Source organism: Sminthopsis crassicaudata, chromosome 2 (assembly GCF_048593235.1).
Source record: "Sminthopsis crassicaudata isolate SCR6 chromosome 2, ASM4859323v1, whole genome shotgun sequence".
In the NCBI taxonomy this organism is placed as follows: Eukaryota; Metazoa; Chordata; class Mammalia; order Dasyuromorphia; family Dasyuridae; genus Sminthopsis; species Sminthopsis crassicaudata.
This window is the reverse complement of record NC_133618.1, coordinates 196610267-196628162: the sequence shown is the minus strand read 5'-3', so window position 1 is coordinate 196628162 and position 17896 is coordinate 196610267. Positions and strand designations below refer to the sequence as shown.

At 35.8% G+C, this 17896-nt stretch overlaps 1 protein-coding gene across 3 annotated transcripts in view; it reads right to left on the bottom strand.

Moving 5' to 3' along the window:
• The window catches only part of COLEC11 (collectin subfamily member 11), a 65990-nt gene extending 48094 nt beyond the window's left edge, over positions 1-17896 (bottom strand). For 2 of the 3 annotated variants that reach the window (XM_074288056.1, XM_074288058.1), the window contains exons 1-2: positions 17700-17896; positions 7821-7976 (exon numbers count right to left, since the gene is read on the bottom strand). In XM_074288056.1, coding sequence (XP_074144157.1) covers positions 7821-7950 — 130 coding nt within the window. In that variant the 5' untranslated portion in view covers positions 7951-7976; positions 17700-17896. Of the gene's footprint in view, positions 1-7820; positions 7977-9035; positions 9230-17699 lie in introns of those variants that run through there. The other variant, XM_074288057.1, reaches the window with a different exon arrangement.

Below are 17896 nucleotides of genomic sequence, written 5' to 3'. Positions count from 1 at the left end.
AGTTTGGGAATGCAGATATACAAAAGTGAAAGACAATCTAGATAAAAAAGCAAAAAATAATAACATTAAAAGAAAATATGTTCACTACCCAAGAAAAATTTAGTTATCTCAAAGACAAGATGAATAGAAACATCCTAAGGATAATAGGGCTCCCCAAAAATTGACAAAATCCAAATCTCACAATGCAAGAAACAATAAAATATAACTAGACAGAACTTCTGAACACTGAAAATGAAATATAATTGGAAGAATTCAAACATTTCCTCCAGAAAAAAAATAAAACCAAGATTGCAAATTTCAAGAGAGTTCAATTTAATCATTCAGTTCAACTCAAAAACAAGTTCTGTTAGCTATCAGAAGAAACACCTTCAAATAAAAAGGAAAGGAAATGTGAATAATACAAGACTATTTTGTACCCACAAGAAAATGGAGGAGATAATGAAATAATGTGTTTGAAAGATCAATGGAGCTCAGAAATGTAGCCCAGGTGACCTACCTTGCAAAATTTAGCTTAATCCAAAATGAAAAAAAAATAAAAAATAAAAAAGATAGACCTTCAATACTAAAAATATATTGGAAATGTTTTATAAAGAAAACCAGATCTAAAGAGACTGTTTGCTTTTTGAACACTAGTATGTCAGAATGAAGGAGAAGTAAACAGATGCATCAGTCAAAGACAGAAAAAACAAGAGTGATAGCAGAGAGACTAGTAAAAGACTTCTTTCTAAACATACACAAGGAGACAGAGGTGAAGATTAGAAATCCTATAGGGTAACAGGAATGGAGAGGGCCTGAGGCATTATGGACAGAACCAAGCAACACCTTGTCTACTGTTTTTGGTACTGGAAAGGGATTCATTGATAAATGCTACTATGTATACAAAAGATTTTTTGTGAATTGAGAAAGGGACTTTGTGATGGGTATACAGGATTTGATGCTTAAAAAATATACTCATACTATCTACCTGGGGAAGAGAGAATTGAAACTGCTAGAGACGACTGGAATTTAGAATTTAGAGGAGGGCTTGGACTTAGAAGACTTTTAGATAAATGGGGAAAAGAAGGTAACCCAGAAGTGCAGATCAAGGGTGGGCTACATAATCAGGGAAATGAAGCAGTTTTCTCTAACATGCCCAATAAATAACTTTGTTCTGGGAGTAGGGCACAATGGAAAAAGAGAATCCTCCATGAGAGCTCTTTCAAACAACAGCAGAAAATTCCTAAGAGGAAAGCCCAAAATAAATATCTCAGAAGTTTTGATTCTGTGAGATATATAGTGAATAAAGATTACATAATTGTAATGTCAAGAACCAAAGAATGAAGGTCTAGACTGGACAGAGAGAATGAATAATGAAGAAAATGAAAGAAATCTTCTCTGGAAAGATGTGTAAAAAGGAAATTTAAAGAACTAATGAATGAAACTAGTTGAAAGGGCGAAAAGGAAGGGATAATCTACTTGACTAACAAGAAAGCCCATATGAGCTGGAAATAAACTATCGGGTAAAAGACAAATAGAAATAGTGGAACTTAATCACTACCACCATCACTGCTACAATTAAATAGGGGATAGGAATTGTTCCTGTGATATCTTTAGTATAGGAAAACTCCCAGATGATGAAAGTCCTACCAATTTAGATCAGTATGTTCTCTACAATTTGTAGTCTTAGAAAATCACTAGAACACTGAGAGAATTTACTTATTTGCCCAGAGTCACATAAAAGCATATAATGCAAATTAGAATATAACTACACAAAAAAGAAAAGAGAAAAACAATTCTATGCGCTCAGAAAAGGGAAAGGACAAGATCAGGGAAGCTTCCCAGGAGGAGGAAGCATTTGTAATACGGTTTATAATAAGGATAAGTAGAACTTTATGAAATAAAAATTTGGGGCACAAGGTGGTCATTATCTTGGCTTGAAGAAAAACATGGAAGCACAAATCACAAAATACATTTGAGGTCAAGTGAATATCTGAATTTAACATCAGATACATGATAGTGAAAACCACCTGGAAAAAAAGTAAATTGGAGCCAGACTGAAAAGAGCCTTGAATGTCAAAAAATGTAAATTGCTTTTATGGCAGCATTAAAACACTACTCCAGTGACTCAATGAGGCACAAAGTTAACCATGGGCTCTTAAGAGCTAAGCGGATAAGCTCTGACTTTGGGAACCTTTCAAGTTAGACAGGCTTTAGGAACAGGCCTGGCAACTGATTACCTGCTATTTAAAGACCAACTTTATTAAGTTTGGAGAAGCTCATGGCCAGGTTGTACACAGGGAGATGAATCTCATCAGCCATCATAATGCATGAAGATTATTAACCCAAGAGTGAAAGGTTTTTCAGTTACATCAAATGAAGGCAGTACCCACTCTGATGAAATAAAAAAAAATCCCATATGAAATATAGAATAACACATTGACTATTTGTGAGCCAAAGAAGGCAATGTAATGGAAAGCTATACGATTCATCCTGCAGATGAAGGAATTTGAGACTGTACATTAGTTTATTCCTCTCTACTCTGCAGCTTAATTATAACTATTGCACAAAGGTAACCCTGCTATTCTGTGTCAAGAGTTGGGAAAGGGCTACAGAAGATCACATTGATCCTTTGCTCATGTGGGAGGAGTTAGGAATACCATAATTTACAATTTTACACCATTTAGCATGTTTTCTTTCCCTTGACCCAATTTTAATATCAAGATATTTCATGTTCCCAGTGTAGTGCCATTATCTGCCACTGACTTCCCAGTAGGCCCCTTTACATTCACTAGTACATGCCGCTGAGTTGAAATAAGAACAGTATCAGGTTTATAATCAAGGTAATTATTATCAGGGAAATGAACTAATATTGGCTCCACCTGGGCTCTAACTATTCCTCCTAGAAACCTAAGACATCAAAATTTTAAAAGTTCCTATAAATATATTAATGAATTTAACTCTGAGATTTTTCCCTATTGGTTGTGACAATTAGGTTTACCTGGAGAAACAATACTGTTAAGTCATTCTGTATATGTGAGGAATAAGAATTAGATGCAGATAGAGCCAACTCAATGCAGAAAGTAATTTGGATGAAGGATAGGTGTTATGGGCCAGAACTCTGAACTTGAACCAAGATATTAAATCAGTGGAATTGATAAAGACAATGGTTATCTAGGTCAGCATGGTTCAGTATGACTGATTTAATCTTACAACAAATAATGCTTTCCTAGTGATATAATGATTGGTTTATATTCAACGTAGAGCATATAAGCAGGGATTGAGAGCCACAGAGGAGAAACTTTCAGAGGGCAGAGAAGACAGGCGGGAGCTCAAGCTCTCAGAACCAAGGAGACACATTTATTCGATCTTCAGTCAGGCCACTGGTGCACCTCTCCTCCTGCAAGGCAGGTCTGAAAGGCTCTCCAGAAAGCTGCCCAGCCCCAGGAAAGAGATAATAAAGAATCTGGAATATAAGAAAGCTAACCAGGCCCCAGGAAAGGAGACAAGACTTTGAAAGAGATAATAAAGCATTTAAACTTTAACCCCCGGCTACTCTTGAGATGATTTACTGAACTGAAAAGAAGGCTGCTCCAGAGATCACCAGAAAACCAAATTAGGAACATTACAGGTAGGTATGTATTTTAGGACCTCTGAATATTTATACAGGTCTAAAGAGGTACATAGTCTACCTGAAAAGTTGAATCATTCCAAAATGCTTTTTATTGGCCAATTCAATAATTAATTTGTTAAGTATCTACTATGTGGTAGGCATTGTTCTACACAATAGGTAGACAAAGATAAAAACAAACTAGTTCCTGAGTTTAAGTCTTGCCTCTAACTCTTACTACTCATGTGAACCTGAACCAGTCATTTAACTCTGAGTCTCAGTTTCTTTATCAGTAAAATGAAATATCTTCAATATTTGTTGTAATAATTGAAAGAAGTAATGTATAGAAAGAACTTTCACACACCTTATGTGTTATAAAAATATCAGAAATTTATTTCTTTTTGTGATGGGTCTCATGTTTTGGGCTGTACTTCAAACTATCAGAAATTTCAGCCACAGAATATACCAAATGGCTTGGTAAAGAATGTTCAATGTCATAAAGTCAGAAACAAGCTCTTGACATGACACCCATTAAAGGTTTCCCAATTATTTTATATGTGCCTGTGCCATGTAAGAAAGAAAAGCTATGGGACCCTTCTATACATCTTCTATAAGACACATCAGACTGACATAACTAGCAATGAAATTGTCCACTTGCAGATGCTTACATCCTGGAAGCATTTTCTTCCCTTGCCATATTATTCATTTTCCCAAATCCCCCAAATGCTATCTACCCTAATCATATGAAGTCATTTTTGACTGGCAAAATGCTTGAGTAGACAACACTGTAGTGTATATTCTACTCGTTAGAGGTCTGAAAGAAGCTGAGTATTAAACTTTTCCATCCTTTGCTCCCAGAAAGCAATCATTTATGGTATTCACTTACAGAGGCCTAATCTCTATTATTTTTCTGCAACTGATCCCAGATTTGGAGTTTGTTTGTTTTCCAGCTCATTCTCAAATACTGAGAACTTCTCACTGGCAAGGATAAAACGTTTCTGATAACCCCATATAAGTACTGAAGCAAAACCCTGAGCTTCAGAAGAATGACTGCCCAACAAATCCCTGGGGTAGCAGGAGGAGGGAGGACATGAGGATAAGACTCTGGGATGTTCTCTTTTAAAGGCCATTCTTAATCCAGTAAGTTAATGATGGGCTGCTTGCTACTTTATGTTTGGTAACCTGAGTTTATCTTAGGGCACAATCCTAAACCATCAATTTTTACTCTCTAAGTAAGAACCCAAAATTCCACATCCCAGTTTTGCCAAAGGTCTCTGTTGTTTTTTTTTCCTTTCACCTGAAAATCACAAAGATTGATAGTCTCTTTCTCTTTCATTTCTGGGTTAGTAGAAACAATGGCACTGTTTTTCTTAAGTGAAAAACCAACACCAAAAGTTAATAATCTCAACTCTTCAAATGTTGGTGAACTGCTGAACTGCCAGAATCAAAAATCTGGTGTAGAATAAATTGCAATAAATGAGGGCAAAGTCTCTGTGGTTTCATAGGACTACTGAACATGAAAAAATTGAATTATAGAGCCAATGTGAAATAGTCTAAATTATGAATGAATCCTTACCTCATGTAATTTACTCAAACATTTAAGGCCCTGCTATGCCTAAAATACTGGTATAGATGTAAAAAAAGCCATAATTCTTGAGAATTCTTCAGAGAATTCTAATCCAGTAGTAATTCTAATCTAGTATTAAGAGACTGGATAGGTATACAAAATATTTAGAATGTTGTTAGGGGCTTTGTCCCTAACAGAAGGTGACATGTGGAAAGCAGAATGGCTAAGAGAAAAAAGCCTTGAATATGAAGTTAAAGGACCTGAATTCATATGCTGACTTGCCAGTTACTACCTGTGTCATTTTAGGAAAGTAGACTGGCAATTCTAGTAGACTTGTGGTGGAGAGAACTATCCACATCTGGAGACAAAACTGTGGAGACAGAATGTGGATCAAAGCATAGTATTTTCACCTTTTGTTGTTGTTTGTTTGCATGTTTTTTTTCCCTTCTGATCTGATTTTTCTTGCACACCATGATAAATATGGAAATATATTTAGAAGAATTGCACATGCTTAATCTATATTGGATTGCTTGCTGTCTAGGAGATGGGGGGAGGTGGGAAGGGAGGGAAAAAAATTTGGAACACAAAAGTTTTACAAAGGTGAATGCTGAAAACTATCTTTGCATGTAAATAAAAATATTAAAATAGTTTTAAATTTAATCAATTGTTATATTAAATATATAATAATTTAATTTAATTAAAAAGTAAAAAATAAAATAAAAAGCTATTTAGTTTTTTTAAAAAGCAAAGTGGCCTGGGCTAACTACCTCTAAAGATTCCTTCCAGTTCCAAAACTATGAATCTCTGATTCTGTGTACTATGTAGGCAGTAAAAATAAGTGCTGTGAGGTCCGCCATGGAAGGCTATGTGGAAGAGGGAGGGTGAAAAGCATTTGTACAGGACCTAGAATAGGATATCAAGAGACAGAGAAAATGAGGGGGAAGAAATAGGCAACCAGAACACCAAGGGCACTAGGAAACATTCTAGTTTCCTAGATGAAAGTGGAAAGTAAGTAAGGAAAGGAACCAAAGTGTTCTGGTTCTCTTCTCCCATCCTTGATTGTGTAATGTCAAAAATTCCAAGAAGGGAGACAGTTTCAAGCATAGAAGTTAATAGCATTGAATGCTATAGAGAGGTCAAGGAGGATGAGGAACAAGAAAAGTAATGGAAAAGATGAGCTAAGAGTTTGAAATTTGTTCACACGACCCTGCAGAAAGTCATTTCATGATTTCCATTATATATTAGTCTCCCTAAAGAAACCATGAATGACAGAAAATGAAAGCCCCCCTCTTAATCTCTGAGGTTATGTTGAGAGGGCAATGGAAAATCTGGAAAGCCAAAGGAGCACATGCTATTTATACACTACGGTGACATGCCATGGATTCCATTAGTAACTTAAAATTAAAGATTAGCACTGATCCACAAGTCCAACATCAAAAAGAAATGGCATAACACCTAAAACAAAAGACTTTACAAGCAGATCTCCATTGAAAATGTAACTCTACAGTACTAGTAGTATTCACAGATTTAAAGATTACCTAATTTAGGGTAGCTAATTGGTGTGGTAGATAGCACACTAGCCCTGAAGTCAAGAGAACCTGAGTTCAAATCTAGCCTCAGACACTTAACACTTCCTAGCTATGTGGCCCTGGGCAAGTCACTTAACCCCAATTGCCTCAGCAAAAAAAAAAAAATATATATATATATACATATATATATATATATATATATATGTATATACACACACACACACACACACACACACACAGAGAGTTAAAAAGTTAATTATATTGAAATAATTTTCAAAGCATTTTAAAAAAACAAGTTCACAGACATCAAGTTAAAAACTCCGGAATTTTAGTCTAATGCCTTCATTTTATAAATGAAAAACTGATAAAATGATTTTTCTAAAGGCTGCAGAGCTAGTTAGGAACAGTCAGGATTCAAATCCCAAATCTTGGGTTATTTATACCACAACCTACTGAATCTCCCTAAGATGGACATTTCATAAATGTTGGTTAGTAGATGTTCTCCAAGAATTGTTACAGATAAAAATTCATTTATTTTCTAGCCACTGTCTTGTAATGACTCTCTTCAAATTTAGTTAAATGAATGAAAAGAAATCATTTATTAAATGTTTACTATGTGCCAGGTATTAGGAATGCAAATACAAAAGGAAGAGAAGTTGCTCAAGAGGAGGTACGTTTGTCCTTGGTTAGCTGGACCTGTTCTTGGATGAGCGACTCCGAAATTAGGGTTCATACTTGGAACATTTCTGTCTGAGTAGAATCTGTTAGAGTGCTTATGCTTTTTCTGGCATGCAGAGTCACTTCTATTCCCTGAGGAAGCATCAAATGAAAGAATCTGTTTTCATTTGAATAAAACTGTTGAGGGAGAAAGGGATGAATAGGTATGATTTATTCTAGTCTTGTAGCCTTGCCAGGGATGACCTCTCCCGCCAATTCATTCAGCGATTGCCCTCCTCACAGAGACCAACCCAGAGCCTGGGTGTGCTCACCTTATCTGCCCAGTTCCCAGAGCCCTGCAAATACCAGGTGTCTGGCCTCAGAGATTGGTGATTGCTTGAGGCTCCCTTGAAAAGAAATCTCCAAGACAAGTGCCCCAACAAAGGATGAATCAAATAGAAAGGAGAGACTGCTATGTTACCTTTAAGGCCTGGGACAAGAATCTGGACAGAGCAGGCCTCTTCTGCAAGATGTTGAGGCGATCCAGATCTTAGCAAAGACAGGAAGACCAGGCTAATTAGAGTACCCAGGAAAACCAGATCTCTCTTCATAATGAGTATTTGCAGGTCATTGACTCCTAAATAAAAGAATGGATAAACAGTTATGGGAAGTCTTTAAAAAAAAAAAAGAAAGAAAGAAAAGAAAAAGGAAAAACTAAACAACTCTTTACCCTGTTTATAATTTTGGCCAGAAGTTCTTCAGATGAAAGTCATTATAATTGGTAGTGGATGTCTGTTACTATCTATTATGGTTCTTATTGCCCTTATCACTTAATTTAGTTCTGGGTGGTTCAGATGTATTATCAGTCCACTATACTTGGGAGTGAAAGGAGGATAAGGAAGGGGAGGGATGGTACAGTTTGCAGGAAAAAGGGATTTAAATTCCATTTCTAACATTTGTTAGTTCTGTAATCTTGGACAATTCGCTTTACCTCTCCAAACCATCAGTTTTCCCATCTGTAAAAAGGGAATAATGATACTTGTACTACCTATGTTATAAGGTAACTGTGAGGAAAGTGTTTTGTAAACCTTAAAGGTCTAGAAATGGTACTGTTTTTCTTAACAAGTTATTTATTGATGTTCTTGTCTCTTAAACAATAAGCTCCTAAAGAAAAAGGATAGTGTCTCACTTTTCTTTCTTTGTTATCCCTCTCTTCCTAATACTCAGGGACTCAAAAAAATAAAATAACATCAAAAAATGCAGCAAGTATCCACTATATGTTATCCAAGTCACTTTAATGTTTCTGTATGAAGAAAAACTGGAGACTCAACTTATCACAGAATCTTAGAGTGGAAAGGAACTGTAGTAAGGCCCAGGTCAACCTATCAACCTCCTACCCCACGAAAGGATAGTGTCTAAATCTCTCCAAGGTGAATCAAGCACTCAAAGAAATCTTCAAGTGACAGAAAATACACTGCCCTCATAATATAAACTTGACAACTGCAAACTCCCAAACACTCTCTGCTGCAAATACCCCTATGTTATCAATGTAATTTTTCTAGCAAATAACCCTAAGAATATGCATTGAAATACTTTGCTAGGCTTATTATATTGTTCATGAAGCTAACTCTTAACCAAAGTTCCCAATAGCTTCAGTCCCTTAAAACCTGGGTTAAAATGTTGTAGTTTTGCTTACCCTTTTCTTCACCAACCTCCTGGCAGGCAATGGCCCTCTCAGACCCAATCTGTAGAGTCACAGGCTGATGTGTGGGACTTTCAGCAGAGACAATGGCTAAGTGGAATTATTATTGTTCTCTCTCTCTGTTTCTCAATCTCTGCCTCTCTCTGTTTTTATCTGTATCTCTTTCCTCTCCCTCTCCTCTCCCTTTCATTCTTTTCCTTTCTCCCTCCCTCTTTTATTCTCTGCTAAACAAGGTCATAGGGTTTTGACAGAGTCCCCAGGCCTCCTGTCTTGGGACCTTCTGTCTAACTCAAAGGATTCCAGTCACTGGGAAAATATGTAATTTCTGATTCCCAAATATGTTTTAATCACTCACCACTCAATCTCTTGCCAACAATACCACTCAGATTCTCTTGTGACTGAAAAGATGCCTCAATACATGTATCTAACCAAAGATCTTGTGGCCTTGGAATCAGTAATAATATATAATTTGTTTTTAATGTAACATTTTGTTATTTATTCATAACAATGATGTACATATCTTTAAGATGTACAAAATACTTTATCCTCACAACCCGGTGATATGCTAGTATTATTTGCCCCCATTTACAGATGAAGAAACAGAGGCTTTTAAAAAGTTGAGCAATTTGCCTATCGTCAATAATGCACTTTGCTCACAACTTTCAAGTTAGATATTGCAAGGATTATTGTTTCCATTTTAAATTTAGGAAAACTAAGGCTTAATGAGGTCTAATAAGATCTAGTCCATGATTGCAGGCCTACTAAAGAGTAGAGTCAACTTGAACCCTTGTCTCCAGATTCCAGGTCCACTATACCACACTGCCTCAGAAAATAAATATTTAATCAGGAGTATCTTCTGTCCATGAAGCAGGTCCTGTTTTTCAAAGTGTGTGGTAATTTCACATCATTTCTCAGAGTGTGAAAAAGAGATTTACCTACTAATGAAAAAATACCTAAGGGACCAAGTAGAGATTACTCTCTTAATATTGTCAACCTTGAAAGTTAAATATTAATTGTTGACAAAGGTTAAAGAAATGATGACTGAGAAGGAAAGAGAGGATGAGAGAAACAAAGATATTGAATGAGCCCCTATGAATCGGTGCTTCAGAAGGTAAAGCAAAGAAAAAGTGAAAACCATGGTGTTAAAAAGGATTTTGCTTAGTTTAGAGAGGAATCTAAATTTGAAGTGATTTTTAATTTAACTTTGCAAAAACGAAGAAAAGTAAAAAAGGATGCTCAAAGAAAAATAAAGCTACTTTTCACCACTGGTGTTGTGAACCTCTTAAAACATATTCGGAACCTAGAATAAGGAAGCTGGGGGTAAGCTAAAGTTAAATGAAGATTTTGGAGCCTCCATATTTGAATAACAAGCAGATGTACCCAGGATTTTCTTTGCTAAGAGCTTGTACACTCTGTTCACAAAGCCCAGATTTCTTCTCCTGGCAGAGAATGCTTGGGCTAAGAAGGAGGGGGTGCCTTTGGGGTATGCAGATGTCCTTCCCTCTCACATACAAGGGAACATGCCTGATGAAAGTGGGAAGATTAGCAGCAGTAGATAGAAGCACAAATCCATGAACTGCAGATGAATAAACAAGATGTCTAAATGGATATGATCAGAAGCTTAGTCAAATTATTCCAACATCAAAAGCTTTGAAAAATCAGAAACAGCAGTCATTTTAAAAGTGGATACAAGCCTGAAAAAAAAAATGGGGTTAAAAGCATTTTGTTAGAGTAAGGTCAAAGAGTAGATTTAGATTTGTTTAATAAGACAAAATTTAGCCAAAGCAATCTCAAGTGTCAGTATGAAAAAAACCTCAGGAAATAAAACCAGATGGATGAAGGTGTAATTCTCATATTATGGCTCAACAAGGCCAACTCTATTCTGCTGATGAAAAATGCAGAACATTTCATGGTGATTTTCTCAATCCTGCACCAGAAGATCAACTCACAAGTTTTTCAACAGTCTATTATGTGCCTAGCACTCTGATAGTCTGAGAAAACTCATAAGATCACAGACTCATAGCTCTAGAGCCAGAGGCTAAATCAGAAGCCATCGAGTCCAACTCTTGAAATTATCAGAGGAGGAATTTGTGTCCCAGAAAAGGGAAGAGGTGCTTTCAAAAAAATTTTAATTAACAAAAATAAGTAACATATAAAATTTTAAACACCAATAAATATTTATTAAGCACACTGAAAAACTAGGTAGTATTTGACCTTGAAGGTTGGGTGAAATTTCAATAGGTAGAGCTGGGCAAAATGGCCCTCCCATTTGTGGGCAAATATTCTAAGACAAGGACACAAGGGATGAATCAAAGACACTGGAATCAGACTTCTTTGTTTGAAGCATAACTAACCAACAAATGCTTATTAAGCTTTTAGTATGTGCCAAGCATTGTGCTAAGTGCTAGGAATGGAAAAAAAAAAATAAAACAAGTCCAGGTCTCAAGGAACTTACATTCAAATAAGGAAGACAATATATACACAAATTAATACATGTATAATAAATATAAAAGAGGTGGAAGTATAAGAGAGGAAGGCACCATTGGCTTCACATAAAATGTGGGATGAAGAGAGTGTGAGAGAAGGCTGGAGAGGTGAGTTGGGATCAGATTGTTGCAGGTTTTGCATGGCAAGCTATACAACATGAATTTCATTCAATAGGCATTGGAGAGCTAATGATACGTTTTGAAATGAAGAATGACATGATCAGAGCTGTGAATTATGAAGATTACCTTGAGAGTAAGAAGAACAGATTGAAGAGGGAGAAGAGACAGAAGGCTGAGAGTACACTCAGGAGGCTATCCTAATAGTTAGGTCTTCTTACCTGAAGTAGGGTCATTGCAGTGGGAATGTAAAGGAGATAAAGAATGCAAGAAATATCAGGAAATCGTATCAACAGGACTTGAAGATTGATAAAGAAAAACAATTGAAAAAGAGCAAAAAATTATTTTATTCAAGCTCATCTGCCTGGGAAGATGATGGTGTTCTCCAAAAGTAGGGAAATCAGTACTGGAGTAAAGGTGACATGTCCCTTCAAATTACTTACTCCCTTTAAGCTGTATGGTAAACACAGGAAGAAACAACTGAAGATTACTTACAGAACTACACATTCATGTGTTTTTTCTTTACATATATAAACAGTGAAAGAACATAGAATTCTTTTTCTGGCAGAAACTTCAAAAAAACAGCATGTTATGGTAGAAGACACCCTGGCCAACCTACAAATTGGGAAGCCTGTACTGGCTCTGTCATGGTCTCAGTGAGACTCTACACAGTTAAGTTGTTCTCTCTGGAACTCATCTTTTCCATCTATAAAATGGGCTGATGATTCCAGAAACATGCCATCCAGCCCATGAAAAAGAACAAATAAACTCAAGATATAAAATGAGACAGACATTTTTGGATATGGCCAATGTGGGAATTGATTTGGCTTATTATGTATATTTGTCAAATAAGGTTTTGTTTTGTTCAGTAGAGGGGAGGAGGGTGAGAAAATAAGTTCTCATTATTGAAGGGAAGGTAAATTAAAATAAGATGGAACTAGATGATCTCTAAGGTTCCTTTTAAGCTCTTCAATTTTATATCAAGATGGTCTGTAAAGTCCCTGTCTTACAGCTGCCTATGACTGCCAGAAAGTAACTTGGTCAGCTGACTTTGTTTAATTCTTTTTCTTTGATTCAAGTTAAAGTCTCGAGGAAGGTAGATACTGGGTAGTAGGTAATTTCCCAAAAAAAGAGATTGTATTTCAAGGGAAAAAAGGCATCAGTAAAAGTGTAATTTTTTTTAAAGAAACAGTTTATGACTTATGAACAGGATGGGCAGGAATTAAAATCTTTGAAACTAACCATCCTAGAAACTAGTAATTGATATCAATTATTTTGGTTTTCATGATAATTTTCAAGTAATTCCGTTTTTCTCCCAAAGAACTAGGAGAGGAGGGAAATTTATTTTATACACATTTTAGCAATAGAAAACACACCAGAGTATCACACAGAATACACCTTTAGAGGAGAGAGAAGAACAGGAGGAAGAGGAAGAGGAGGAAGAAGAAAAGGAGGAAGAAAAGAGCAGAAAACTTACATGACTTATTCACTGTCCCACAAGGCCTTAGGGAAACTGTAAAGACTGAAATCTTCATTTTGGTAGTCTGAGACCTTCCTCCTCCATGATGCCCAATAATCTATGTACTCTGTTCTCCTTTATCTAGGGTTTTTCCTTGCTTTTAAGTAGATAGCCTTCAATAAAATATTTGGAGCCAGTGTAGCACAGTGGAAAGAGTTCTTGATTCTGGGTCAGAGGACCTGAATTTGAATCCCACCTCTCCAATTTTTGCATATTTTGTTTATTTTTACTATTTGTATAACCTTGGGCAAATTACTAATCTGCACCTCAATTTCCTCATCTGTAAAAATAGGAGTTTGAATTTAATGACTTTTGTGGTTCCTTAGTTTTAAATATATTCTGGTTTAAAATAATATCCCTCTGGCAGCAGCTAGGTGACACAGTGAATAGAGGCTGACTCTAAATTTAGGAGGATCTGCGTTCAAAGCCAGCCTCAAACACTTAAATCTTTTAGTTGTATGACCCTGAGCAAGTCACTTAACCCCCAATTGCATCAAAACCAAAGATAAAATAAAATAATACCCCTGACACATGGATTTGTCTTTTATTTATTTATTTTAAGGGTTGAATGACTTGCCTAGAGTCACATGGCTAGTAAGTATTAAGTGTCTAAGACCACATTTGAACTCAGGATTAGTGCTTTAACCATTGCACCATTTAGATACCCCATGGAATTGCATTTTAATAAAGGAACTTTAAATAGCAAAAGAGACTCTAGGTAATAATTAAGTCTAAGGACAGAGCTTCAGGTCAGAGATGACTAGGAATTTTTTTTAGAGAATAGGTAGAGGTAGAAGAGGGGCACTAAAGACAAGGACTAGAACATGATATATTACAAAAAGTACTAGACTTAGAGTTAGGAACTCTGGGTTTGAGTTTCTAGTCATACCACAATGATCAAATCATTTAATTTCTCTGAACTTTACTTTCCTCAACAGTGAAATGGAGATAATTGCTTATATTTATAGCATCATTTACATAGTAATCTAAGATTTCCAAAGCACATCCTTCAGATCAACCCAGTGAAAAAGGTAATGCAAATATAATGTCCCTTGTTCTACAAAAGAGCAAACTGAGACTTAAAAAAAGTAATTTGCCCAAAATTACAGTTAAGTTTCAAGACTAGAATAATACATGTACCACTTACCTCACAAAGTTGGTATGAAGAAAGTGCTTCCTAAACCATGAAGTGCTACAGAAATGAGTTACAATATTATTTTTTAGTATTTTTAGTCCTGATGAGCCCCAAGTCACAACTGTAGGCAGATCCCTTTTCCATATATGTTCAAAGACCTTTATTCCAAGTAATCACTCAGTATTATTGATCATTAGAATGTCATTTCCTTAAGGGCAGGGACTATTTTTGCTTTTGAATTTGTATTCCTAAAGCTTAGTATAATGCTTAGCCAACTAGTAAGTATCTAATAAATGTTTTTTTCATTCATTTATTCACCACAGACTGCAATTAAGCATAATTTTTTATGGCATTCCCAAATCTTACTTGAAAATTCCCTTCTTTCTAGGACTAAAAATTCTAGCAGATGAAGTAACCATAGATGGTAAGGCAGCTAGATTTCCAAACTCTCTCCCTGTTCATAAGCAGAAGCAGAAGCTTAGAGAAAACTGTCACTTTTGCTGAAAAGAAAGGGGTCCCTTAGAGTCCAACTTCTTAAAATGTGGTTTGAAATTTCAATCTCATAATTGAATGTGAAGATAGCAAAATTGTGATTTATTACAGTAAATGTTTGATTTGTATACCTATATATTTGGGGTAGTGGAAAAACTTTTTAAGCTTTTTTCACTCATAACTCTTTTTTGCTGAGAAATTTTTACTGGACCCAGATATGTAGATAGGTACATAAAACAGGTAAACAGATGAAACATTTGTTGATAATAAATTAAAAAAAAATTTTTGGTATACATATTTTACCATTTATTAAAGATGAAAGCAAGTTTGCATACTAATGAGATGGATGTTCATTTTTACATAAAGAGTTAAATCTTGTTGGAGTATTTGGTAGTTTTTATAGATGCCAAATTTATCAAATCCTTCTCATTCAGTTCTGTGACTCCATATGTGGTCTCAGCCCAGCGTTTAAGAAGCTTTACCTAGGAAAGGACAGCTATGGCCTCAGGAAAGCCAGGTAGAGAAAGGGAGAGAGCTAATTAAACTCATTACCTCAGTTTTTACTCCTAACTCGCCAAGACAAAAGAATTTGGTGTTATAGAGAATCTAAATCAGTTCTGTCACATACACACACACACACACACACACACACACACACACACACACACACACATACACACTCCAACACTTCTAACACCCAAAAATTTATCTCTCTCAGTAGGGGTTAACAAAGTTTAATCCCTACATTTCAACTGGGGGAGGTCTTAAGAAAAAAAAAAAAAGAACAACAACAACATAAAAAACTTTTTGAGGGAATTTTGAGAGAAAGAAATTCTAATTTCTGAACAGTTGGCCAGGAGATGTTGTAAGAATGAATGAGACCTTGAATAAAAGATCTCCTTTACTCCCAGAAAAGAGGCACTATATTATTATTGAATTTCTACCACAGGACTCAGCATTTTTATATGTGCCATAAATATTTTGTCAGTGGTCATTTCAGAAGGTGGGTTTGGGAACTCAGATGGTGAATTCTCACCTCATAATTTTCCTTCCTGTGGCATTTGTATGGCTTTGTCCAGAAGCCAAAGCATCACAGATCTCAGAACCAATTCTGGGGCAAGTACCTTTTCCTAATCTTAAAGCCCTGAAAACATCGGCCGAGATAAAAGGAGTAGCCATGCTTTATCAATTGCTTTTCCCAAGCTTTAAACAACTATCAATTTATCCTCTCAGTTTTCATTTTAAGTCTATGGTGTGCTCTCTTTCAGAAGTTTTATTCCCTTAATCTCAATTTAATTCTAGAAAACTACTTTGCTTCCCCAGGTTGCCGGACCAACCCATAATTCATCATTACATATCAATGGTCTTGTTTATGCTTTTGCCCTACAAATCGGGAGCCCCTCTATGAATCATACTTCATTTCAGTTTCAATGACATAGTCCTTCCCTGATTGTATTTTATCTGAGCATAGCTCAACTTCAGCATGAAATTAAAACAGGATGATTTTTCCTCCCCTCATTCCAGTTTTAGAGATTATATAAAATAATTCCACAGGGAAGAATAAAGTCCCCTCCTTGGTACCCTGCATCCCAACCTTCCACCATAATTTGCATTTCTATAGTTGAGTCAAAGATATTAGTCCTAGAAGAGATTTAGTGCTAGAAAGGTTCTTGGTGATCATTCTAATCCAAACTTTCATTTCACAATTGAGGATTACTAAACCCAGAGTAGTCAAACAATACACCCAGTGACATACAAATAATCCTTAGTAAAGTCAAGACTATAAACAACCTAAATGTCTTTTGACTCTTGATCCAAAGTTCTCTTCATTACATTATACAGACCTCTCTAATATATATATATAAATTTTTTTTTTTTTTGGTGAGGCAATTGGGGTTAAGTAACTTGCCCAGGGTAACACAGCTATTAAGTATTAAGTATTTGAGGGAAGATTTTAATTCAGGTCCTCCTGACTTTAAGCCCATGCTCTATCCACCGTGTCATTTAGCCACCTCTCTCTCAACTATTTTATTTACTAGGGATTATTTTGTCAGTCTCACTTGACTTTCACTCAATGAACAAATCAAATTAGAACATATATTTACATTGGGATATTATACGGGTGTGTATACATATATTAGGACATATACACATATACATGTATGTATGTACACACATACGTTTCACACATATAGAAATTTTCAATCAGGTTCTAAAACCACTTGATATAATTCTGTTACTTTCCATGACCTTAGGCAGATCACTTTCCTTCTCTGAATCTCAGTTTCCTAATCTGTAAAATGAAGGCAAATAACTTAATCTCTGAACCTTCATGATATTATTTGTCCACAAAAGCTGAATAAAGATTGAGGCTTAAATGAGATATTTCATATCAAGTGCCTTGCATACCTTGGAGGAATATACAAATGTAAATTATTATTAAATGATTTCTAAGACCCCTTTCTACTCTAATATCTTAGACACAAAGTTCTGTTCTTTGAACAATACTTTTTTAACTTTGCTAGGAATATTTTAAAATGAATTAGTCACTCCTTCTAAGCAATTAAAAAAAAAAACCTTAAAATATGAGTTGCCATTGCTATTGTTCTTTTCCCAAAGGCTGCTCTGAAGGTTTCACTCACCAGGTTGCCTATCCCAAGTTCACTAAAAGTTCCAGGGAAAAAAAATCCCTTAATTTTTTGAGATATTTAGTTCTTATGCTATAATGGAAAAATATTTCTGTCTTCTGTTTTCATTGGTTCTGCCCCATGTCCAGCCATAACTTCTCCCCTACTTGCCATTATTTGGATTTGGACTACCATTCTCAGTGCCTCATTGATGTTTGAAATGTTAGCTGGGTGGTTTGCTCCTTTTTGGTTTAAAAAGTATAAAGTTTCAGTCTTTCCTACCTTAGGCTCGCTGGGTGAAGAAGGGGGCCTCCTGACCATCGCCTGCCTGCAGGGACACTGCACCAGGGAACCTCATCGCTGCTGTTTACAGAAGCCTGGCGGTCTTAAATTGGGAGCACTGGTGCCTTCTGCTTTCAGACAGTTCAGCAAACCAGGCAGATCAGTTGCAAGTGTTATCTGTAAACAGCTTCCTGTTT